Source organism: Marmota flaviventris, chromosome 11 (genome assembly GCF_047511675.1).
Source record: "Marmota flaviventris isolate mMarFla1 chromosome 11, mMarFla1.hap1, whole genome shotgun sequence".
NCBI lineage: Eukaryota > Metazoa > Chordata > Mammalia > Rodentia > Sciuridae > Marmota > Marmota flaviventris.
Window position 1 is genome coordinate 30,234,168 of NC_092508.1, and position 27,540 is coordinate 30,261,707.

At 36.3% G+C, this 27,540-nt stretch overlaps 1 protein-coding gene across 1 annotated transcript in view; it reads right to left on the reverse strand.

The window, feature by feature from the left end:
* Pard3b (par-3 family cell polarity regulator beta) overlaps window positions 1-27,540 on the reverse strand; it is a 1,014,040-nt gene that overhangs the window by 394,201 nt on the left and 592,299 nt on the right. The window contains exons 14-15 of the mRNA XM_027941877.2: window positions 20,375-20,474; window positions 13,430-13,545 (exon numbers count right to left, since the gene is read on the reverse strand). Coding sequence (XP_027797678.2) covers window positions 13,430-13,545; window positions 20,375-20,474 — 216 coding nt within the window. The remainder of the gene's footprint in view (window positions 1-13,429; window positions 13,546-20,374; window positions 20,475-27,540) is intronic.

Genomic DNA, 27,540 nt, shown 5'->3' on the forward strand with positions numbered 1-27,540 from the left:
GATAGGGCTCATCAATAATGTGAACTAAATAAAGCTTTCTTTACATCATAAGTAGCCTGTGTTGGATATTTCAGTATATTAACATAACACAGATTAATGCACATGTCTTTGAAATTCCTGTGCAGAAAAACTGCCTAGCATACACTAAGTGCTCAAAAAACATTAGCTATTATTATGGTTTAGAAATAGGTGTCCCCCAAGAGTTTATGTTTGAGATAACGCAAGAAAGAGGTGAAATCATTGGATTATGATAATCTTAACCTAATCAGTGCATTAATCCCTTGTAGGGATTAACTAAGTGGTACCTGTAGGCAGGTAGGGTGTAGCTAGAGGCATAGGTCATGAGGGTTGTACCTTTGGGGCATATATTTTATGAGCTGAGCTTAGTCTCTTCCTGCTTCTTGGTGCAATGTCCTGAGCAGCTTTCCTCCAGAGCACTCTGCCACTATGATGTTCTGCCTCACCTCGATCCCGAGGAATGAAACAAGCCTTCTATGAACTAAGACCTCTGAAACCTTGAGATCTGAAATAATTTTTCTCTTCTTTAATTGTTCTTGTCAGGTCTTTGAGTCACAGCAGTGAAAAAGCTGACTAAAAACAGAAATAACTGTGGTCCCATGGTTACTACTAGTGCTTTAGTGCTTTTCTAGATTAATAGGCAGGGGAGCTTGAGTAGTGGGGCAAAGGAATTCAATCTTTCTATCATGGGGCCATGGACAGTAACATCTTAGAGTTCATTTTACAGTACATGTGCTGCTCTTTAGAGGCTTGCTGCAGTGCAGTAAGTCACATTCTGTCAGCACGCTCCACGGTCAGTTCGTGCTTGGTTGATTACAGCCTTGCTTGCTCATGCTGCTCTGCAACTAATTCCTACTTGTTCAGTGACTGTGGACGCCTCTCTACCCTGGAGATTGCCTCGCAGACTGCACCCTGAGCATGGCCCCACATGTCCCGGTTTGCCGGGCAGTCCTTCGTCACTCTACTCTGCATCACCCTCAACCTCACAAACACACTCGCACCTTCTCTTTGCCAAGGACATTCCTTGGAGCACTAGATCTATCAGCTACTCTATACTTAAAGTTCCTGTGATCAAATGAATTTGGGGACTGCCGCACAGGTTATATCTTGAAGTTATATCTTGAAGCCTGGCAGCATACATAAAACACGTGAAAGTTTTGGAAGCAATCCCAAATTTAAGGGGCCTCTTTGATCTTTGTTTACATGTGTTTCCCAAACTTATTTGATCATTCCTTGTCACTCAAGACAATACTAAGATATTCAGTCTATCAACTTTCAAGCAAATTTTTTGAACATCTATGTTTCTACTTAAAAATAGTTTTCAATCTTCCATAAGGTTGCTTTGCTGGTCTGAAGCTAGAGGACTTGGCCACTGTTATTTTCCTGAAGCCTCTGGGTACAGAGAAAGCACTGGGATTATTTATCTGGCAACTAATGATTTAACAAAGCTGGAAATAAAAAGAAAAGGCTCTGATATAGCCATTTTTTTGCTCACTTTGGGTGCTAATTTTTTTTTCCAAATTTTTAAAATGGCCCAAGTATTTTCCAATTCCTTGATATATCATTGTTTGACTTTAAAGGAATTTGAGCTGAAATCACCGCAGGTTTTCATGATTTTTTCCAAGACAATCCTGAAGTGTTTGGGGACTGGGGATTATGTCAGTCAGTTGCTGGATCATCAGAGGGTAGATGGCATATTCCCAGCTCACTTAAAACTATCACTTTTGATTAGTCAGTTTCCAATTTGATCTCTATTTTAATTTTCACTTTAATTTTCATACCTTCATGCATCAAGTTCCTAGTTACCTTTTCTTATGAACACTGCAAACCAAATGGGTATTAGAACATTAACCTTTCTAGATATGTTTCCTCCTTCCACAATTTGTAGAATGATTTTTGTAATACTGGATATGCTTCCAGCACCTTCATTCACTTATTGTGCTATTACCATTTATGTACCTAATCTTTCAAACTGTGTTCATGTGAGTATTTCTGCTTAAGAAAGGTAAGCTATAGAAATAAGAGGTTGTTGTCTGTTGCAGGTATTTAGAACAGTACTTTGAAGAAGCAACCAATAAATATTTGTTCAATGAATGAATAAAGGAGGAAGGAAGGAAGAGATGGATGAATGAATTTTACATGGAACTGAAATTGCATTTTCAAGCATTATATATCTTTTCAGCATTATACAAGCAGAGTAAGTGTTTATAGCGATACTAGCCTTGTTCTAAGGTACCCTAAAGCAGCTGGAAATGCTTCACTTGAGGTTCAGGAGAGTAGTTTTAGTGTTCCAACAAAGAAATAAAAATCAGTTATTTCCAAAAAGATTATTTGACTTGCCACAGATTAAGCAGTTTTTATTGTAAATAAGTCTGAATCTGACTCTGCTTCTGGTTCATGTTTAGACAGTTTCTAACCATTTAATGAGAGACACAAAGGTACTAATTAATATGTACTTTGGAGCAAGTAACATACTTAGCGTTGGGAAAGTGAAAGTGATATCTGTTTTCCCCTGTGAGCAAGGGCTGAAACTTGACCTTTAATGTAGAATAACATTTTACTTGCAAAAAGTGATATTTAATTTAAAAATTTCTAACCTTAAAATGAAAGTGCTCAGATGATTTACAATAGAAGATGTACAGTGAAATAGAAAAAAAAAATGTTTAAACACAGAAGCAATTTTAAAAGTAAAATATAATGCTTGTTTTAAACCTATAAAACCTGCAAAATGAAAAAAAAAGTTACTCATTTTCTTTCAAATTCTGTTAATAGGAACAAAATTGCTTTTCTGGAGGACAATTGGTCATATAAACCAAAACCCTTAAATCCTTTATTTTGGGGGATAGGTACTGGGGATTTAACTCAGGGGTGCTTTACCACTGAGCCACATCCCCAGCTCTTTTTATTTATTTATTTTTTTTTATTTTGAGGTTAATTGCTAGGGTTGGCCTTGAACTTGAGACCCTCCTGTCTCAGCTTCCCAAGTTGCTGGAATCATAGGCATGAGATACCATACCTGGCTAAATCATTCTGGACAACGAATTATAGAAACTTACAATGATGAAATAATCATGATTGTTTATAGAGGTTGATACCTTAGTAGGCTTCATGAATTGCTATTTTTTAAAATTAATTTTTAAATTTGTTTTAACTTGTTAAACATGACAGTACAATGCATTTATGCACTTTGATATATCATAGATAGATGGATATAATTTCTCATTTTCCTGAGTGTACATGTTGTAGAATCATATTGGCCATGCGGTCACATATATAAATACAGTAATAATGTCTTTTTCATTCTACTCTCTTTCCTATCACCACATCCCTTCCCTTCTCTCCCTTCATTAGCTTCTACCTAATCTAAGGTAATGCTATTCCTCTCTAGTGCCCCTTGCCTTATTGTGAATTAACATCCGCATATTAGAGAAAACATTCGGCCTTTGTATTTTTGGGCTTATTTTGCTTAGCATGATATTCTCCACTCCGTCCATTTACTAGCAAATGTCATAATTTCAGTCTTCTTTAAAGTTGAGTAATATTCCATTGAGTATACATACCACATTTTCTTTATCTATTCATTTATAGAAGGACACCTAGGTAGGTTCCATAGTTTAGCTATTGTGAATTGAGCTTCTGTAAACATTGATATGGCTGCATTATTGTAGTATGCTGATTTTAAGTCCTTTGGATATAAACCAAGGAGTGGAATAGCTGTGTCAAATTCCAAGTTTCCTTGGTGGTTCCATTCCAAGTTTTCTGAAGAATCACATACTGCTTTTCATAGTGGTTGCATCAATTTGCACTCCCACCAGCAATGTATGAGTGTAACTTTTTTCCCACATCCTCATCAACATTTATTGTTGCCTGTGTTCTTGATGATTTCCATTCTGACAGGGATGAGATGAAATCTTAAGAGTAATTTTGATTTGCCTTTCTCTAATTGCTAGAGATGTTGAACACTTTTTTATATATTTGTTGATCGATTGTATTTCTTCTTCTGTGAGGTGTCTGTACAGTTCCTTAGGCCATTTATTGATTGGATTATTTGTGTTTTTGGTATTGAGTTTTTTTGATTTCTTTAAGCCCAGAACCAGATGGATTCTTAGTCAAGTTCTACAAGACTTTCAAAGAAAAATTAACCCAGTACTCCTCCAAGTATTCCATGAAATAGAAAAGGAAGGGACCCTTCTAAACTCATTCTATGAGGCTAATATCACCCTGATACCAAAACCAGAAAAAGACACATCAAGGAAAGAAAACTTTAGACCAATATACCTGATGAACATAGATACAAAAATTCTCAAAAAAATTCTGGGAAATCGCATACAAAAACATATTTTAAAAGATAGTACACCACGATTAAGTAGGGTTCATCCCAGGGATTCAGGGTTGGTTCAACATAAAGAAATCAATAAACGTAACTCATTATATTAATAGACTTAAAAGCAAGAATCATATGATCATCTCAATAGATGCAGAAAAAGAACATGACAAAATACAGTACACCTTCATCTTCAAAACATTAGAAAAACTAGGGGTAATAGGAGCATTGCTATTCTTAAGAGTGAAGAATTGGAAAGAACCTTTGTGGCAAATAATATAATATAAGACAAGTGAATCATGTTCCATTTATTCAAAAGCAAATTTTACAATTAAAATATAATGTTTCTAGGAGCAAAGACACAGAATAATGTTTAGGCTAGACTGTTCCTTACACAAATTTAAAAGCATATGTTTGGTACAATAAATCTTAGGAAAAAATTAGAATATAAGAATAAAGATATGTATACATGAGAATAAAATATGCAAGACTAAAGATGTTTTGCATTTTAAAGAACAAACTACACATATTCACCTAAAAATGAGAGAAATGAAACTTCCTACAATAGCTTTAATCTCTTCCTAAGATTAAAATATTACCAATAACAAATTTTAATCATTCAGAATTCCAGTCAGAAAATTATGAAACTGACAAACTTTATTTAACATATATTTCTTATATCACAGCTTACATTTTATTATTGGTAATATTTAGTTTTGTACTAAATATAATATTTTCCGCTAATGAAACTGTCACTTCAAAACAATGAGAGTGAATTAGGTTCATTTTTTTCAAGGAGAATTTAAGTATTTTGTTCCATTCTTTGAATAGCTTTCTCAGCTTCATATTTTTATGAAGATGTTCTCATATTAATATAAAGGTTCTTTTAAAAGGAACACAGAATTTCATTTAAGTATGAACAATGGTTTGTGAAACAAAGGCAAGTGAGCAGGAAAAGTTCATATCTGACTTCATTTAAAAGACTTAAGAGTCTTAGAAGGAGAGTTTCAACTGAAGCACAAAAAGGAAGAAAGCAATACCTATACTAACTCAAGTTTCAAAAAAAGCCTAGAACATTTCAGTTTTAAAAGATAAGGAAGTTTCCCCAATGATCAAGATTTCCCTTCAGAGCACAAATAATGCTGTAAATATACAGAGGTCAATTTAATAAAAATCTGCATGGGTTGGCTATTGGCAAAATAGCCAAAGGTTCAGTTACAAATACTTCTAGACTTTATAGTCCTCTTTATATCTCTTATGAGAAAATAGAGCCTTGAATTTTTCTTCCAGGCAGAGAATTTTTAAATTATCTACATATTCCACCAACCAATCCCTCAGCTGGAGAAAATATAATCTTAGTGAAAAACTGCATGGCAACACTCTAGACCATCTGTGACTCCATGATTGAATTAAAGATCGACATATCAAATCCACAGGTGAACTTTTCACAGTGTTTCATAATGCATATACATGGAGAATTTATTTATATGGACAATTTAAGTCAACCACCAATTACCAGAAAACTGTATATGTAGCGGCTCCATCTAACAATACCCAACAGCTTTCCCATGACTGCTACTATTACTAAAACCAATACCAATTCCCTTATTCTCTAGTCACCAAGTCCTTGCTTCAAAGAATTTTTTTTTTCTCCAGGGGGGGACAGATGAGTCATTCATCCAACAAATGGCAAATGAGAGCAACTATATTTAGGGCATTTGTGGGTGTTGATTCATTAGAGGGAGTCTGACAGGGGTGGGCTGGAATGCACCACAACTTTCAGACAAGTCTGGAAATATGGAAAGCAATATAGAAGCACCATTTCCACACAATAGTCATTGTTTTCTAATTAATAGTAACAATAAACATAGTCAAATTCACCTTGAAAATATATTTCTTAAGGAGTATGAAACCTAGGGTCCATAAGAACATAGAGGGAGAGACATAGAAAACCATCATTATACCTTTGCCTCCAACCCAAGTAATAATTTTAACAAATTTTAAACAGAATCTGCATATTTTGGAACATCTAAAATAATCATCTAGTTACAGATCTAGGAAAGTCATCTTTATCTCTACATTTGGTTAATACTAATTCATTTTCAAATGTAGCAATTATCCAGAATTTAATTATACACAAGGTTTTTCGCTAATCCTAATGTTGCTACTGTTTGCTAATCTTAATGTTTTGAAAGAGGCCTGCTTTGGGTGGGGGTCCTGTAAACAGTGTGAATTCTCCTCTTGCCAAAGGTGCCTAAGGTTGACCCTGTGTGCTGGCCCAACTGCAGTTTTCTCCTAAACACTGAAAAATATACCATGGTCTCTTTCCCATAATGTTGGTGAATTTTGCTTCTCAGTCTTCACGAGCTGTTTTAATTTATACATATTTTTTTCTTTCATATAAAAAATGCTACAAACCAGAATTCAGTTTTCCATCACTAATACCTTCCTAGATTTCAAAGTTTATAAACTTGATTCATCTTCTGATGTGGTTTTCATTGCTTGAGTCATTTGGGGTGTGCATTCAGTTTTAAATAAATTTGAGTTTTCAATGTCAGCTGTGAAAATATCTAAGGAGAGCTTTCCTATGCTTCTTAAGTCATCTCTTTCCAGGCATAATATCTTTATTTCTTTCAACTGCTTTTCATTGGATATGGTTTCTGGGCCTCTCAATAATAACTGAATGCTTTTTGTACTGTTTTTACATCTATTAAAATATTGAACCCAGAATTAAATACAGATCAGGATATAGCAGAGCCTTTCTCTTTCTTGGTCTGATAACACAGAGGTAGCTTTGGGGGTGGCTATGTCAGGCAAGCAGCTAAAAACAGGGGCACTTAAGTAGTTAATATTAAGCCTACTCTCCTGAATCCTATGCTTGTACAATTGATCTTTTTGACAAACTGACTTCAGGATGTCATCTTTTACCATTCTATTAAAAATAGTTTCCCTTTTCAGTTTTTGTTTCTACCTGAATTTGGTTTTTAGGAAATTATTTCTATCTGAAACTTTATTATTTATTCACTGCATAAACTTTACCATCTATTTGTCTAACATGAATGAAAATGCCGTAAGAATTGAGGCTTTGTATTATTTACCTGGCATATGGCATATCCAATAAACACTCGTCAGATGAATATATCATACTTTGTTAAATTCCATCTTCTTTAATTCTGGAGAAATCATCTGAGTGCTAATTCTGTCACTCTTAACATATTTCCCAATTCTCTGAGATAACAAGTACTGAAAATGTAGTAAGATTGTGTGCCATACCACCATCCAAGTTACACACGGATCCAGTCTTCATCAAACTCTATTGAGCTTTATTGGAATACAATGAGAAGGGCCAAGTGCAGAGTATTTTGGTATGTGTTGTTTAATTTCTGGCAGAGTAACAATAAGCCACCAATTTGTACATATCAGGAAAAGGCATTCTAATGTTATACCTACATCTTTGCGTATAATTTGAATCATCAATCTCAATCAGAAAACAAACTGAAAAATCAATATAATATAAAAATTTGTAAAAATCAATATAACCCATATTTATAACACTTTCCTGATTTTGCCAGTCTAGAAATCCTATCAAAAAGGAAAGGAGATATAATTTATTTAAATAAAGACTCCATGGAGGTTGCTGGTGATCACCATGTACTTATTTATTAATTTCATTTCACAAACATGAAAATCTTCTCAGGATTAACACTGAGATTGTTAGTCATGTCTGAAACTCATTTCTGTAAAAATTGGTAATTTGCTCCCTGGCTTCCAGTGCAAGGCCTATCTATGCTTGGCAATTTCTAATACTCGAAGACAGCAGAATCACAGTCTCCATTCTTTGAGTGCACAGAGATGACGACCATCTTGACCTCCATTTCTGGGAAGTCCTGCATTTTCAGTTTGAACATCATTTTCTTGCTGCATGCAGGTAAAATCAACTCTGGAGCCAGGAGGCTCTTCTTTCCTGCTGATATCCATTAGGAGTTTCAAACAATGGGCCACCTCATATTCTCTCTTGCTAGGCTTTAAGCCTCAGCTCATACAGCTTCTTAGCTCTTCCTGAATTTATTCTTCTAGATTACTTTTTTTTTCTTACCATTTGCTCCTCTCTTCCTCTTTTCCACATAGCCAAGGTTATCAGTGAGTTCTTGAGGCAGCTACCACAGTATCTTCAGATTCCTCTACATTTCTTGCTCTCTGAGATACGTTATCATCACAACATCAGAATTTCCTTTTGGAAATCTTTTCTTAACTCTTGGGTCTTCCTTTCTGTTAGGGTTTTGATCTAGGTATAATAGCGAGCACCATGTCTCTGGCTGATTTAACTGAATCCCCAGTATTTAGTGCACTTTTGGCACATAGTAGGTCCTCAATACATATTTCTTTAATGAATGAATATAATTTCTTAATTTTGTTTTCCTATAACATAGGGCATATATTTGACTATGTTCTTGTGCACTTCCTTGGTGACTTACAAGATAAGTAGACACTTTTATTGTTACCATTAATTTTTCTTACCAAATAGGTTTTCATTTTTGCTTTTAAAGTCAAACTTATAGTCAATATAGCAGTATCTGATTCAGATTTTGACATCTACAGAGGTATTGCTCATAACTGGACAATAAAGAAAAGCCACGGATATAAATTAACATTTATATTAAAATATATTGATATGCAACATACATAGATATATGAGTATTAGAGTTATCAGAATATATAATTTTATAAAAATTCTATGTATTCAGTCTTCAGGATGTTTTTCTTATTATCAAGATAACAATTTCATATTATCTTATTATCAAGAATGCATATAGAAGTACTTCACTATAAAAATAATAAAACAAAGTTTTAGAATAGTAGGGTGGGGTTAATTAACTTTTCTAATGCTCATCTTTGATCTGATAATAAAGATACCAAATTACTAAAAGGGAAAATCTGACATGCATGAAAGTATTGTATTCCAAATATTTACCTTTGTAGATATGAGTCATAATTTTTACTTCAATTGTGGGTATCTACAAACATTTTCTAACTTAAAAAAATAAATATAGAACAATCAACTAACAGAAAATAAAAATGCAGAATCACAGATCTGGAAAGACAATCAGCCAATCTCTCTCTTGAGTTTTAGGGACATATTTTTTTCTTTTTAAATAAGAGACTATGGAACATGCAATGTTAACAATCTTCACTGTCAGGAAACTTGCTAACATTTCATATAAATGCCTCATGCATCACTGTAGGCTCATTTCCTCTCATTGAACAGAGGTGGGACAGCTGGCCAGCATCTTCCATCTGCACTGCCCTTAGTCTTAACTGTGTCACAGACGCCCTCTGAAACAGGAGTCTGAGCACAATTGGAAACAGGAAAGAAAACTCTTAAAAAAAAATCTTATGGGAAATAGTGTTTTAAACCTAACTTTGAATGGAGCTATAGACTAGGTCAACAAAGGGGCCCAAACACTGAAGTGCTGTCCCTTGAATAATTGAGACTAATTCTTAAGGAGTATTATGGGGTCATAAAACACCAAGCCTGGAAATTAAAGATTTTTATGCCTCATCAAAAAGTCTTTGAATGTAACTTCCTGGCATGCTGCCAACAGGGGCAGCTCTTTGGGGGGAAACCCTATGCCAAAGGCCAAAAAGGCAGCTGTGTTATTCAGCTTCTAAGAGCTTCCAACTCAACACCCACACAAGCGCAATTATGAACAAATTAAAGGGATGCAGACAGAACATAGTAATTCTGGTAATTTAAATAAATAGAGGAAAGTCTACAATTAGTAGGAGAGATTGATTTTCTGGTAAACCCAGAAGTATCAACCCAGTCCCTTAAATGACACCCTATCCCCTTTGAATAAGCATAGTTATACCCAATTATTTAAAAATAAATTTCCTTTTACTTATCATTCTAATCACTTCTGATCTGTCTTACACGTGACCATATACCCACTAGCAGAAATTATGAGGCAAAATAGCCTCAGATAAATCTGTAAGGGGTATATAGGAATTGATAACACTGAGAAAAGCTGTTCTGAGAGCACAGAGCCAATGGTGGCCATTTCTAGCAGGGTTTAATACACATATCTGTAGTTAACTGAATGGATACTTCAAGAACAGAGAAAGTTAGATTTATTCAGAAAGAAACAAAGATTAATATTATGGAATCTGTTAGGCAACCTGCTTGTATTTTATTAATGAAAATGAAAATATATTTGATCATGCTATATATTATATCCTTAAAATTACTTACTAAAATTCAATGTCCATCTCTGACTTAAAGCAAAAAAGGGACAGATAAAAAAAAATGTGGAAGCGAGAAATACAAGGAAGCTTATTTCACTTGATAAAGTGTTTTTTTTTTTTTTATCAAGAACCAGTAATAAATGTTATAATTAACAGTCACTCCGATAGGCAGGAAGATAGACAGACAGACAGAGACACACACACACACACACACACACACACACACTCTCTCACACACAGTAAACACTCCTGTGTAACCTTTAAAATTTCAATAACTGATGCTGATTTTACTTTGAAAAAAATAGGTTTCTTTTTACAAAGGAAAATCAGAGGAAGATCATCCTATATGTAAATCAAAGTACAAAGTAATAGCATGATAATTTAAACAAAATGATGCCAGCACAGGGCAGATTAATATATAAATAGACAAGCATGTCTATAAGCCCACCCATTTATGTGTATAAGGGAACTTAATTATTCAATGAAACTACATTTTAAATTAATAGGGAAAGGATGGAAAACTCAATAAATTTATTAATAATTTGTTATATATTTTGGAGAAAAATTCTCCTACTTCATACACTGTGAATAAAATACAATGTAGATTGCTTAACTTTTAAGAAAAGGATCTAGAAGAAAGTAAATGGGACAAACATAAAATCAAAAATCAAAAGAAAAGATGGAAGTATTTGACTCTGAGACTAAAGCTTTTTATGGTAAAGGATATCAAAATCAAGCTAAGAAGATAACAAATTATAATAAATTATTTGCAACATGCATGCACTAGTCCAAAAATAAAAGAGAAAAAGAATTAACAAATAGAAACACTGGAAAAAAGTAAACTGCAAAGTAGGAAATAATATAAATGGACAAAACACCCACAAACTCAAAATAAAACCTTTAATTAAGTTTAAATTCCATCTGAAGGGAAAAGAAAATCAAACTAAATCAAGGCTCACTCGCAATGAAAGAAATCCAACATGGCATGGATAAACATTATATTAGCTCAGGGTGGTATATGGAGAACTAAACTACAACTATATTCTGCTTTCCTAATCAAGCAGGAAAGATACTTCCAAATGTGTATCATTGGGGTATCACCTGAGTATATCCAGTGGAAAGTCAACACATTTATTAAGCTCACTCCTTTGTCTGTTCTAGGGAGTAGGAACCAGATGGTTCTAGAATGCTTGCCCTCAGTCTTTGAAAAACTATTAGCTTCAAATTGGTACATCTTGGAGGGGGGCTAAACTTGGATGATTACTCTAAAAATGTTTCTATAGCATGTTATTAAATCTTCTGCTGCATGGTACATTTTAGCCAATGCTTTTAGTGTGGTACTTGTGTCCTGAAAAAAATAACCCAGCATCTGTCCAATTTTGTAAATTGAACAAACATTACTATTATTGTTGTCATTTGTGGTACATGTACAAAAAAATGCAATGGAAGACTGCCAACTATACATATTTTACAAATGTGATTTCAATTCAAAAGAAAAAATTCTCAAAAATAAAGTTTTCAGTAATAAGAAATAAGAGCAGAAATACTTCATAGGAAACAATTTATGTTGTTGTTTTTTTAATTAAATGAAAAAAAAGTAATATGGTCCCCTCCCCATATCCTGAAATTAAGAGCAGTTTTGTCCATTCATCTTCTCTATAGATAAAATGAGAAGACAGAAGAGGAAATGTTTATCAAGCAATTTATAAAAATACATTTTTAGTAATAACTGATGTCAGTGTCACACATTACTCTTCTGGTTTGTCAGAGATTCATGCCTGAGAAACACCCTTCAGACCAGTGTTCAAGTAGCTCCCTTGTTAAGGTTTTCTGTCTGTCTCTCACTATAGGTGATGAGAGCAAGTGCTTCCCAGTGATTTGGTTAATTTATAAAAAATAGAATCAATTTCTCATTTCATCAGGATTGAGCCTTTTCCTGAACTCCTGTAAATGAACAGCAGATAAGCACTATTTATTATATTGTTTGGTAGAGCACTCAGTTTTGATTATTCTATTTTCTTGTGGCTATTAATGAAAAATGTAATATGCCTCAAGAAAAAAACAGTTGCAGAGGTTGGCCTCTGAGTATTCAGGAAGCAAGGAATATTTTGTTAAGAATTTATTTTGTACTAAGAGCCCATGGGAAGGCAGCAGTAGATGTCTGAATGTCTTTCCAGGACCCATGTCCCAGTGCCTGGAGAACACTGTTGACATGGGTCTTTGGTTTGCCCTGAGAGCCGACAGTCATCCAGTAATATTCATGGTGCTCAGAACACTGATGAGGTTATTCAGGACAGCCCAGGTACCTTGACACTCTCCATATGGCAAACCCAGGTGACCCTTCTTCCCTCCAGTGTCATAGGGGATGGACACTGGAAGAGAGGGATCTTCTTCATTTTTGCCTTCCCTATCCATCACATATGCAGAACACAAAAGAAGGATGGAGAGCACCATTTAACCACATCTTCTTCCCAGGCCCTGAAACAGGTGTGTTCATTTGAAATGAAATGCACTGGCAGAAGCCAGAGGGCAAATACAAATGCAGGTGAGTTAAAGATGCTTATGGCATTCGGAACCTCCAGAGGAAACATGTTTTTCTGACCTAATAAAGGGAGGACGTTTTATGGACCACAAAATAAGAATAAGTCATCACTCTTGCTTTTACAAAGAGGGTAACTAAGTGTGTGAGAGCAGATAGGAAGATACTATGACCAGTCCCATCCTCCAGCTTCTGCAGACCTTGCTCCCTGAGGTTTGAGTTAAAGAAACAAGACCTGGACATTTGGGAAGATAGATGGGCTGAGGCTGGAGAGCTGACCTGGATGTCACCTCCCCCTCACTTACCAAGGTCCATGCTCTTCGAAGCTTTCAGGTTAATTGATTCAGGCTGCCTGGCCGGTGTCACAGATCTGAAGTTGATGTGCTGATCTGGAAAATATACTGTCGAATCTACCCCAGAGCTGTGGAAAGAAGCCATATGTCATACTTAGGTCTAGAATAAAATCATAAAGAGAGGACAAAAGAGAGAGAGAGAAGCAGTTCTCATTTGGAACATAGTCCCTGTGAGCTTCTTTGCAGCCCATTGGTATGTATTTTGAACCAATTCTTACTTTCAGGTTTCTTTCATGAGATGTAGCAACCCTGTTTTCATATATTTTATCCTTAGTACAATTTAAATAAAGTACAATTGCAGTACAATTTAAATAAAGTATTCTCTAGCTAATATTATGTTTGACTCTTCACTGATTTTTGCTAATTGGGATCCTGCTATACCATATAGAACTTTGAGTGGGTAACAGGTGCCTGGGAAGCACTAGCACTTCATAGCTTGTCACCAGACATTAGCAGTGCTCTAAAGCGGACTGAGATTTCTGCAGGATAAGCATGCCCTTCATTTAAACATAAGTGAAAGGGTTGGCTCCTCAGAGAAAAACCATCTTGCTGAATGACTGATGGCAGATGGAGTTTGAATTTTTACCTTATTTAGGTTCATCTTCCAAAACTAACGTGAATGCTGAGCAGATAGTCCACTCATCAATAATACCAAAAGTCAATCCCAGGAAAAGCATGGTTGACAATTTAGACACAAGAAGCATCAAATGCCCATTATAGGATTCCTGGTACTTGTGGTCAGTCTCAATGAATTTTCTTTCTGCTGGATATTTTATTTATTTTTCTTGAGAATGAAGGGATTTTATATAAAGAAATTACAGATAATAGCTTATATCTCAATCCAGAAATGCATCATATTTGTATACTTTTCATATATTAAACTCCACTTTCTTGGTAGCTTGTCTGTTTATGAGGTACATACGGTAGCTCATCTCAATATGACTTGTACTCCTAATCTTAGATACAGAAAGAACTCAAATCAAGCATGCTCAGGAAATCTGAAAGTACTGAGGTTGAATTTTTCAAAAAGTTGGAGGTTGATATTTTAAACAACAAAGTAACAAAAATAACTTCTGAATGAGAATTCATGTACAGAGGAATCTCAAGTTTTAAATGAAATATACCAAAATAAGTTCAATTTTTCTTGAAACTCATCAGTTATGGACATTTAATATTCCCTGACAGCACTGTTAAAATTAATATGTAGCTACACTAATATTGATGAATGAGTAAATGAACCTCCATTAATAATACAGTGGGCAGGTAGATTAAGAAAGTAGCCCTGATGGACAGTACAAGATACTCTCAAGAGCCAGGATGTGGAGCAGGTCCTGGACTCAGTTTAATCCCCTTTCTGCTACTTACTAGCTGTGTGATCTGGGCAAGTTGTCATTTCTCTGTTATTCAGTGTCCTCACATGTAGATTTAAGTGTATTATTCACAGTGAAAATGAGTATAATTACATTCTCTACCTTAGAGGGTGACCAAAAAGATAGAATGAGTTAAAGATTTAGAAAGTAAATAGACTCACACAGAGCAAGTGCTCTAAAAGTGCTCAGGTACCAAACGAGCAGATTAATAAATAGATCTGCTTTTGCTTCCTAAATGACTGTGAGTTTCTGAGCTTGTCCAGATTTTTTTTTCACAGTTTCCTTGCCATTTCCATCTTTGTTAGCCCTTAGAAGGGCTGTGACTAAGGTAGCTTAGGGACTGGGGAGATGTCAGGCTATGTGGCCTCATCTATAAAACAGTTAATAGAATTTACTCTATAAGGCTATTGTAATTATTATATAAGTGAAGGAATGCTCAATACTAAGATTAGTGCCTAGCATATACAATTGCAGTACAATTTAAATATTCTCTAGCTAATATTATGTTCAATCAATGGGAGCTATTACAATGAATGGGAGTTCTTTATTTCTGTAGATTACGGTGGCCTTTGAATGAGGACCTGCAATATTCTTCAACGAAAAGATTGTACCTGTTTTTGTGAACACTTCTCAAGAAGTTTAAATCCACTCATTGGAGTCATGAATTTCAATGGTGCCTGGGTGCATTCTCAACAGACAAAACCATTGATACACACAGTGTACTAGATGCGGTATCTAGTGATAGGAAGACATGCTAATTATGTGCAAAAATCCTTGACCCACTTAGTTTTATTGATCTAACAGCAATTCTCTCTCTCTTTCAGCACATTTTAAAGAAGAATCTAAGATGCTAGTGTGCACACGAGTTTCCCCAAATCCTTGATATTCTGGAAGTACTTGCCTTTAAATGTGTTATTCGACCTTTATTTGCTCTTAGTTTTTCCATCCTTTGATCTACTGTGATGATGTGGATTTAGTGTCAGAAAGACTCATGGCCACATAGACTCAAGGAATTTAAGAACTGGAAGGGATTAAAGCCTAGGGCATCATTTAGATAAGACTCTGAGGCCCAAAGAGGAGGACTTATGTTCCAAGGTCACACAGGTGGCCAAGGGCAAAGCCAGGAGCAGAACCATAAGCTTTGTTAAAATGGCAGCCATCCTGGGACATAAGTTGTTTCAAGCCTAAATTTCCAAAATTTCAAAGCTTTTCCTTAACTTAGTGCAGATTTGCTCACAATCTCCTATGCAACTTGCATTTTAGTTTAGCTTTTTGTTTAAACAGAGGGGTGCATATCATGAAACTAAAGAAAGCCAGACAGTTGATCAAAACAGATGCTATATGTTATAACAAAAGCCTTCAGGCAGAGGTTTAGAACCAACATGAATATTCCTCTTTAAAACAAAAATCACACTGTATTTGAAGTGCTGAGCTCAAGGTGGACTATGGGGATCTACCCAAGTGAGGAATGTATTGGTTGCCCAAATTCATTCTCAGAGTGTCTTCCAAACTGATATATTAAGGATAAGAACTCAAATTCTCCTAGGCTCGTGAGAAACAATGATCTTTATCCAAGAAGGTGGCAATACCACTTGACATAGTAACATCAAGTTAGGATCTATCCAAATGAAATGAATATATTTTGATAGAGATATTAGGAAACACTCAAGGGTGGTCAGAGAAATAAAAGCTTCTTTATACATATAAATGGAACAGACATATTGTTTATATTAAGTATATATATGTATGTCTGTTATGCCCATTAATTTGATGTATGCATTTGTTATCATCATTTTGTGACCACGTATACAACTTGAAAACCTTCAATGGGAGGATCCCCTCTTGCCATGAGACAAAATGGAAATGCAAAATAAGGTTGATGTCAGATTGGCAGATATTTAAGGAGGGACGTGAGTGTTACATAAGACATTATGGGACCAGAGCCAACGTGAGCATATAGCGCACTGAAATAATGACTGGAGTATTGAATTAGTTAATGTGAAAATATTTTAGACATGTCAGTAAGACTAGTGAAATGGTTTGTAATTTTATCTACACATCAGAAGTGTTTAGAGTGAGAGGGTGACACGATGATTAACTATAAACTATGACATATTTTAATTTTGAAGGGAGTTAGAGTGTACTCATGGCTGAGTGGGCTGCACCAGGGGCTGTGGGAAGTTGAAGTTGACAGCAGGCCAAAGACGTGTCCTAGATCAAGGCCGTGCTTTCAGCATGAACAACCGGGAAATCTATCAAATAGAAATGATACTCAATGTCAAATTATGCTGCATAATGAATAAATAAGGGTAGCATGAAACATATGCCAGTGTCCTGAATGTGGTGACAAACCAGGAATGTGAAAGACACACAAGGGCCAGCAGGGCATGTTCAAGAACTGTGTGAAATAAAAAGCAGAGGAAGAAGATTTTGAGAAGTATGCCTATATATATGTGACTGAAACCACTGGTGTCTTATGAATAGATTTCAACATTTGGCTAGTGTGAGAGTAACAGAGGTCATGTGTGCAAAGCAGAGAGAGAAGGAGAGAGACAGAGAATGAAAAATATGAACATGTAGGAAATTATCAAATGTTGTCCAAAATGTTAATAATATTCATAATATTCAATATATTCTGCCTGCTGTTGATCTACCTTCAACTCTCCCTGAGATCCTGCAGTAAAAGATATTTCCCTTATATTTTTACTAAGACACACGTATTCTAACCTTTTCTCTAATAATCATTGGCAGAGTAGTAGAAATAAATTCAGGAATGTACTGATTTCATTTGGGTTTAAAGTACAGGCCTTAAGTTTGATCTAATTTGTGTTTCCCTTTCCATGCAAGGGCAGTTTTCCACTGTGAAGAGTGGTTCCATCCCTAAAGCACTGCTATTCCCTCTTAGAGGGCTTTATAATTTTTTTTTTTTTTTGAATGACAGAATTGCTCAATCCTCCTGGCTCCTTTCCAGTGTATCCTCCATCCCAAGCTTCACACATCCAAACCCTGCTGCTGCTGGTCACCTAGGCAACGCTGTAGCTTGCAGGACTGTGCAGGTCACAGCCTCCCAGGAGGGGGAAGAGTTTCAAGGCTTAAGACTTGTTCCTTCCTCTGCCCTTTTCCCTCCACCGACACTGCTTTTCCCCTCTTTCAGGTAGTGTTTTTCTCTTGTTAGTCCCAAGAGTACTAGAGATCTTTGTATGTGGCTTCCCCCAACCATTCCATTCTCCACAGTGAAACTGCCCAAGGTCTGACATTGTCATCTGGTGGGTTGGAGCCCTTCAATGCTTCTCCACTGCTCCCTGAAGAAGCAAGGTGCTTTTGGTGCATGGTAGACAATACTGGACCTTGATATTTTCCCCCTGGATACCATGCACTACAGCCACACTGAATGTATGATGAGTCCCCTCTCCATCACCTGGTTTTCTAACCTAGGTTGGTCTTCCTGCCACTTCTCGGCATTGTAGGCTCCTTTCCATTTTCTAAGAAATTACTGACACCACTTCTTCTGTGAAAACTCCCTTGATCCTACAGACAGAGTCAGGTGGCTCATTTCTCTGCACTCCCATGGCATTTTGTATCTAATGCTGAGCAGGCTGCATCCTTAAGTGTCTGTCTTCTTAAGAGGACACTGCATTTCTGGCTGGCAGGGATGCTTTCTGATCCATTCTAGTGCATTCTAGAGTGTTTGGCTCAAAGCTCCAAAAATACTTCTGAATGGATGAGTGAATGAATGACTTAATGTTCAAATACTGCAGAGCAGGAAAAAAAAAAGAATGAAGTCTGAGGAAATCATAGAGGAATGTGCTTGACAGAAGAGGGAAGGGGAGAAATCTGAAGATCTTGAAGAAGTCATAAAGGTGGTCGCTAACTCCCAATAGATATATCTGAACCACCCCTCACCTGCAGGTTTCTCACCTGAGCAATCTCCCTGTCCTCCCCAGCACAGGTCCTGAGTACCTCTCACTGCCATGGCCCCAGCAGGGATCCAATGGAGTCTGGCATCCAGTGGATATCAGCCCTCCTCTATTTATCTAATCCATGTTACACACAATGAAATCTTGAGGTTTACCATATCTATTGTCTTTTAAGACTCTACAATAGTTTTTCCTATCTACTGAATGAGGCATGTATACCTCATCCGTGCATCCTGGGCTTTATTGGCTGGTCAATAAGTTGTACATATCAATTTCCTTTCCCACCTCCATGCTGTTCCTTCCCTCTCTGAAATTCCCTTCTTTCCCAGGCTTATCTCACACCTAACCTCTAGTTATGAGGAAAGATTCAGCTCAAATAACTTTTACCATCACATTTGGACTGATTCTCCTAACTGGAAGCAGTCCCTCTGCCTCAGACCACATATTAAATTACACCTTCTATCATTTTGTATCTTGTGATCCACTAGCCTTCTGGCTTCTTGAGGGCAGGGCTTCTGACTCACCTTGTCACCATTCCAGTGGTTTTGCATATACTGGATATACCGGATGAACAACAAATCTACTTTATTGAAATTATTATGAAATTATTTAAAAATGGATTCTTTAATGCTACCAACTTGGATTCAGGATTGAGATAGACAGTGGAAATAAAGGGGAAAAAATTAAATATGTCCACATGTTTTTCTAAGTAAGCCCTCGAGATACTGATCTAGAATATAACCGTGATTATCAACCTAGTTCATGAAATTGTGTTTGAGTAAGATAACTAATTTCAAAAATAGAAAAATCAGAGAGAGCTAAATATAGGTAAGCCTCCATCTAATAGAGTTAGATATACTCTTGTGCATCTGTATTTTTAACAGGTTGTATTAAAAAGCATTGCTACAAGAAAAATGAAGAAATTTCACAGGATTATCATGGGACACGGAATGGAATAAAATACACAGTTTTTAACAGGCATAATAAATACAGAAAATAGCAAAGAGACAATTTAATGATTTTTAAAACTCATCAGAAGAACAAAATTTATGAATTCCACTAGTCAAATAGTATGTATGCTTATAAATCTCCCTCTCTTGTGCTTGTGTGATTCTAAAAAATTATTGATTTTTTTTAGTTTCTATTAGAGAATGGATATAATATTGGGTACCCTTTTCAATATTTTAGATTATATATGGTGTTGCTTTAATTTTTAGATTCCATTAACTTTCTTGGAACATCTATTTTTAAAGTACCTTTAGGGTTTGTGAATTACAAAGAAAAAAATCCTGTTTCATTTTCTTCGGTTTTGTTTAATACCTTTCCATATAAATTTTCTTTGGGCATCACTGCTCTTGTTTTCAAACTTGTAAAAGAAAATCCAACCATTTTCTTAAATAGTTTCATCATATTAGATGAATCTTAACACATTCTAGGGAGCAAAATATGACCAATCAATGCTATTAGCTTTGAGAAGCTGTCTCTGGAAAGGAATTACAGATACTATGAGATTTCCATTCTGGAAAGAAATAGAGTAAAAATAAGGTGGCTGCGTTTTCCCAGAAAAACCATAACAGGGGAACATTTATGATATATCATTTTATCGATACCTGTGGCTGTAATCTTCAAGGCCCAATTCCAGACCAGAATGTGGTGGTGGGGAAGGTGGTACTTCACTCTCCGCCCATCCGTCATTGGAAAGCAATAGGTCTATAAACAAGGAACAAATGAAGCTGTAGTAACCCGGAGGCAGAACCATTCAGTGCCTGGTTTTGCTTCAGTCCATCTCGCAGACACGATTTTTACCAACACATAAACCAACCTTCAACTAAATAAGGCTTCACCCAGAACCAAAGGATTGTCAGGAGAGCTCATGCTCCCTGATCCAGGAAATATGCTCCAGCTAATATGTGAAGCTGGTGACCTGCTGGCAACCCCTGGCATGTCAGCTCCCTGCATCCTTCCCCCACCTGTGGAAGACTGATACATACTCATTACCTGTGATTTCTGGAAGATCAACAAAACCATGTCTTTCATGCTTTAATATTTTTGTAAATAAGACTCTGTAGGGATTCCTCTGAATTATATAGTGATTTAGGCATTTGCTTCAATGGCAAAAATACTTTTAAAAAGCCATTTATAAACAGTATATCTATTTATTTAGACACTATAGAGGGAAACTCCCACTCTTTCTTCTTCCATTTCATAACAGAATCACTTGGATTTAGGCCTTAAAAACAAAAGGCCAGGGTCTAAATCTAGGTTTTCCTACTTAACACCAGCGCATATTTTTCTAGGAAATTTGGACTGGAAAAACAACACATATCCTGAATATTGATACCAAGATCGAGTAAGGTTTGATGAGATCTTACTGTTTATGAGACATTGTACTAAACATTATGTGCATAATTCCATTGAATGCTCAAAATTTACACTAGAATTTATTAATATTTGTAAAGCATTAGAGAGTATCCTGGTTTATTTTTGAAGCAAGATTGCCATGTTTCCACTCCTGGTTCCTACTGCTGTGCAAAGTTGGAAAACTTACTCTAATTCTCCAAGCCTCAGTTTTTAAATCTATAAAGTGGTGATAAGAACACCTTCACTAGAACAGGACACACTGAGTGAGAGGGCACTCATGCATGCAAAGTGCTAACTAACTCCATGCAGAGAGTGATCATGCCAAAAGTAATAAATTCTGTATATCTAATACAGCAGACATTTGATGAAATGTGGACCAAGTTTGTCCCTGATGGATAGAAAAAGAGAAAAATCTCTATCCTTAAGATATCCTCTATCTTCTGCTGCTAGATGCTGCTGGTAACAAAGTCTGGTTTTATTTTGTCCATCTGCCAAGTGTGATGGTACCTACATATTATTCTGATAATTTCTGGAAGGGTGTTCTGAGATGGGATTAACATTTAAAATCAGCAGACTAGGTAAAAGAGACCTCTTTAATGTTGGTGGGCCTTACCCAGAAAGCTGGGAGGGGGGGCAGGGGAGGGCAAAGTAGAATACAAAGGCTGGCATTCCCTGAGTTAGAGGGAATTCCGCCCACTTGACTACTTTTGAATCCAAGTATCAGCTTTCTTCTGTCTTTGGACTTGAAGGAAAACAGCAGCTTTTCCTGGATCTCAAGCTGGCTGGCTTTGGATGAGAGCCACATCTTCAGTTTACTTGTCCCCAGTGTTTTGAGTTCAAACTAGAAGCACACTATCAGCTTTCTGGGGTCTCCGGGTTGCTAACCCCTCGGTAGATCTTGGGATTTGTCAGCTTCCCTGACTGTGTGAGCCAATTCCTTTCAAATCTACTTTGATATACACCTAAACCATGTTGCTTCTTGTTTGTGGCCCTTGTTGTTTGTTTTCAAGAACCCTGATGAATACATTGAGCAAGGATTTGCTTCAGCTCTCCCCAGGCCTTCTGCCTGGTGGAAGCAGTGATGACATATCTTGGGAATGAGGAAGCTAGAGCTCTGATAAGCAGGTGTGACAGGTAGAAAAGCACAATGAGCAAAAGTAGTGAGCACATCCCCCTGCACCTTCACCCACTGGGATCTGGCAATTTGGTGGTAGTGGTATCAGACCAGTAGCCAGAGACTTGCTAAGAAAAAGAAAGCAGAAGGACTGTACTATAAATACGGACCTGGGGCATATCCTTTCTGCTGGCTTGAATCTTTTTGTCTGCAACCTCTTAGTCCATTGTTCACACTGGCAGTAAGCTGGTGGTGATCAGTTAACTTGCTTGCTCAAAAAACTTAATTATAGACAGTTGCCTACAAAATAAGTGTCTGTGGCTTTGGCAGCCAAATTCATCTTCTATCACACATTAGCTACCCAAGACTATGTACCCTGACCACACCCCTGAGCTTGCCTGCTGTAGTGTCTTTGCTCATATAATTATAAAATCCATTCTATCTGTCAAATTCTTACCCTTCTCCTGGGGTTCACCTCAAATATCACCTTATCTATAAAACATCCACTGGTCTTAGGATAGGTCATTGACTTTACAAAAGTGGCAGAAAATATTCTCTTTCTGGTTATATAGAAAGATACCATGTCTCCATCCTCTCTCCCCTAGACTAATTCTTGCCAATGGAAGTGAGTTGCTATGGTTAGTATCATTCCCAGCCTCTGAGGTTAAGAGAGGGTGCACCTTCTCCACTCTACCACCCAGGAGCCCAATGAAAAGGTGCAAGAAGCCTGCCCAGCCACCAACAGAAGGAGTTTAGGTCCCTTAATCACTGCCAGGAGCACAGCACTAATGAATCACTCTTCTCCTGCCAAGCCCTACTGTGCTGTGGTCAAGGAAGGTGCATCAGGGTCTTCTTCTACCCCTTAACATACTGGTTTATCTATTACTTAATATTATACAGAGTAATTCCTCCTGTATAACATTTATTGAATGCTGCCTGTGTAATGAGCCATTTATTGACTTACCAAGCTATCATGTATTCATCTATATTTCTCTTACTAGATTGGAGATAACTTCCTCTTTGTCTTCTCCTTTCTCTTCTCCCTCCCCTTCTGTGCCTCTTCTGTAGCTATTTTAAGTTTTGAAGCATTTTTTTTGTTTGTTTGTCTTACAATCATTAACTTTACTGCATTCATATGACCCACCTGTTTTTTTTTCTTAAAGTGATAATGGTACAGAGGTAAGTATCTTATTTTTTTATTTAATATTTTTTTAGTTGGTAGTTGGACACAATTATTTTATTTACTTATATTATGTGGTGCTGAGGATCTTATATGTTGACTCTATGTCCTTGGTTCAGTTTTAAATAACATATTATGATGCTGTAAAATTTTTTTTTCTCTTGATTCAAACATTTTTGGTTAAGCTCTGAGTTAGTATGAAAGTCTGAAATTCTCATATCCTACAAATTTTATAGATATCATTGAGTGTACAAGGTGATTGTTCAAGGTACATTCTTAATGGTAGATATCTCTTTGTACGTATTTATACATATCTGTGAATGTGGACAATTTGTCTTCTATTCACCACTTCAATAATGGTTAAATGGCTTTTCTTTTAATTACCATCTTTTCTTTGGTTGATTTTGTGGGATCCATCCTGCAAAAGTCAGATCAGAAAAGCTAGGTAAAAGAGACTAGGACTTTAGACAAAGGGTCAGCAAAGCTGTGGCCCTGATCTAAGACCATCCTACCATCTGGCTTTGCATGTAAAATTTTATTGAACACAGCCATGCTGATTTGTTTATTTATTGTTTATGACTGCTTTTGTACTCCTATGGCAGAGCCAAAATTTCTAACACAGAGACCGTGGCCCATAAAATCTGAAATATTGCTATCTAGCTCTTTAAAGACAAAGTCTGATGACCCCTGCTTCAGTCTCTTCTTGAGGGCAGTACGAGCACTGCATTTATCTTTCCATTCCTGATAGTGTATTCTGCACAGTGGAGGTATCCAATAAACATTAGTCAAATTGGAGAGTATAATCCAATTTCTGACCAGCACTGCAGAGGCAGTGGCTTCCATGGTACGGTGGGGTGGATGATGCTGTTTCCCAGGAGGCCTCCCATTAAGGAGAATGATGCCATTATGTGTCTCCTTAAAAGACTCCAGGGAATATGGATTTAGTGGGACAGGGCACAGAAACAAAACATCTGATTTGATGTGGGCAGCAAAGGCCTAACTCCGTGGGTGATGCTGATGCTGGGAAGATTGGGGTACTTGAGCTGAAAGTGGGAAGGAAGCAGGAGAAGAGCACAGAGGAGAGATGAGAGGGATGAAGGAGAGGAGTTAACAACCCAGACAACTGCACTTAGCCTGGTACTTGCCCTAGGGTAAGACCTGCCAGTGAGATTCCTCAGAAAACAGAGTTGGCACCTCATTAACATTCAGATGCTTAGTGGGATTTTACAGTCAACCTCTGGGACACAGCACCCATTCTTATTGTCGTCTTGGAGCACTCCTCTTGCTCCATCCCCAGCACTGCTAGCAATTCTCCAACACAAATGTGAATTTCTACAAATGTTAGTTCTAAAAATGCCTTTTGTGTGTAACAGCTTGACAGGAATAAAAAGTAAAATACTCAGCAAACTGTGGGTGGTATGCACTATTATTACAAAAATAGATGGAACACAGAATATCAACTTTGGATTTTTAAATATACAAAGGAAAGGAAAAAGGGAAAGAAAAAAAAGTTACTGTTTTGGCTGTACCAGTTCCTATCCTCATTAGATATTACACTTTGTCAAGTTAATCTTGTTTTTCTACATGAGGTCCTTAAAAAATAGGTGGCATGTGTCAATACTCAAGATTGATGAGTCTCGGTGGCCTGTTACCACCATCCATGGCCCAGAACTCAGTGACTCCCAGTAGTCCTCAAACCACAGAATACAAATGCAAAGGAAATGTAAAGCACAAAATTGTAAACTAGTATTGTATCACAGATCAACAGGGAATAAGAGCAACTCGTTTTTAAATAATTAAGGGTTAGTGGGCTCACTTCTTGAGAGTGTTAGTTTTTTTAAATTTTGTTAATTTGTAAAATCAAGGTGAAGAGGAACCTTGTGGGTTGCAGATCTGCATGGTGTTTTCACTGGTGTAAAAGTTGCTGGGCTGCATCTATGTCTCAGGAAGAAGAGAACAGATAAACTCCCAGTGGTTGTCTGTGGCCACTTATACCCGTAGAATTCTTTGTTCAGTAGACATACAAGGCCTGAACATTTTATGGAAGCTCTAAAGTATTATCACATTTCATTTTAGCACATGCTTTGAGTATATTTTATTATTTACATTTTTTTTCCTGGGTGGATCTTTTTTTTTGTGGGGGAGGAGGCAGATACCTGGGATTGAACTCAGGGGCATTCAACCACTGAGCCACATCCCCAGCCCTATTTTGTATTTTATTTAGAAACAGGATTCTCACTGAGTTGCTCAGTGCTTCATTTTTGCTGAGGCTGCCTTTGAACTCACGATCCTTCTGTCTCTGCCTCTGGAGCTGCTGGGATTAAAGATGTACTCTCAGCATTCTAGGTTTATGTTAACATGTTGACTAGTTTCATATTTTCATTGTTTTAGCTATCACTTCTTTTTTCTAAAGATATTACCCAGTTTACTTGAGCCTATCAATGTCCTCTAAAAATGTTTGATAGATATCACCTCAGCATTGATATTTTTTAGATACTGAAAATGAACCAAGAAGGAGGTAATATGTCCAATGTTCCTTTGGATATTACTGACGAAATTAGAGACAAAACTCTAAACTCAGTCTTAGGCCCACATGTTGCTTTAGAGTCAAATGCCAATCAAATTTTGTAAAGAGGAGACTTTTTAATACAGATGTCAGTGTTTGCTATCTTAACATGGGCATAGTAGGAAGAAGGCTGTTCTAGACTAGAAAACTTGCTGTTCCTTCCTGACTCTGTTACTACTGGGACTAAAGGTGTCAGAAGGAGATATTGCTATTTATTATGGAGAAGACTTTTAATTTATTTAAGGTGAAAGACATATGGAGTACTTTTTTTTTTTCCTGGATATAAAGTCAACTTAGGGACATTCTTAGTTTCAGATGTCAGGATTTTACTCATTTTGTGGGACCACTGAAAGTCAAGGGCATGAAAGGAAGTCAGAGAGACAGGAATTGAATCCAGCTCTGCCTGTATCAAGTATGCAGTTTTGGGTAAATTGTTTACTCTCCCTGACATTCTATTTCTTCATCTGTAAAATAAGGATAATAATATTAACCACTTTGAGTGTGCATGTAAATTGCTTAACACAGTATCTAACAGACAGTAAACACTTAATAAATGGCAACAGCTGTTGCTGCTACTCTCACTAAAAATGGGGGAATGTTTAAAAAAAAAAAACAGCATCCCATTTGGAAGAAACAATTTAATTCTAGAACAACCTCAGATTTATTCTGTTCTGATGGAGCTACATAGTTAAATTTTTGTAACATCTTAAATATCCAAAATATAAGGGATTGATTATGTAGTTCACTCAATAAAATAATATGCCACTAACTGAATGTGAAGCTGTAGAAGAACATTCAGTGACATAGTAAGATGCTCATAATGTGCTATAAATTAAAAAACTAATTTCTTAAACATCACCTATAGTATATTTCCTTTTAATTTCATTTTATGTACACATATTTGCATGAAGAAAGACTTGAAAGATACACATAAAAATGTTATTGATTAAGATCTGTGATAGAAAGAAGTATGAGTGATATTAAATTTTCTTTTTATTGCTTTTCTCTAAATTTTCTACAATGAATATGTATTGCTTTTGCAATATAAAGAATGAAAGTTATTAAGGAAAAGAGATATGGGGAGATAAAACAATTTTCTTGGTGACCCGAAGTATAATTTTTGAAAGCCGAGGAAGAAAACTTAGGTTTTTTTTTTTTTTTTTTAATTTTTTTTAACATCCGGTGCTCTACTAGAAATGTGATCTGTACCAGATAATGAGAGAAAGTGTAGCAAGACAATAACAAGAACATTCCAATTGCTATGTTAGGAACTCAGATTGTGCTATTTAACTACTTGCCACAGCTTAGAAGTGAGCATAAATCTGTGAGCCACATTATGACCATTTCATGGTTTAATGTAAGTCCATACATTTTTAAAGTTACAATGATAACATCCCAGATCAAAAGATCTTAAAAAAAAAAATAACAGTTTGCCTTCAGTTTGCCATTTTGATTCTCTAGTCATGGTTTGTTTTATATATAACCCTCCATGTTTGGGGCAGCAAGCAAAAAAACTGTCACTTAAACTGGCGGCCTTGCCAGGAATCTGATTCAC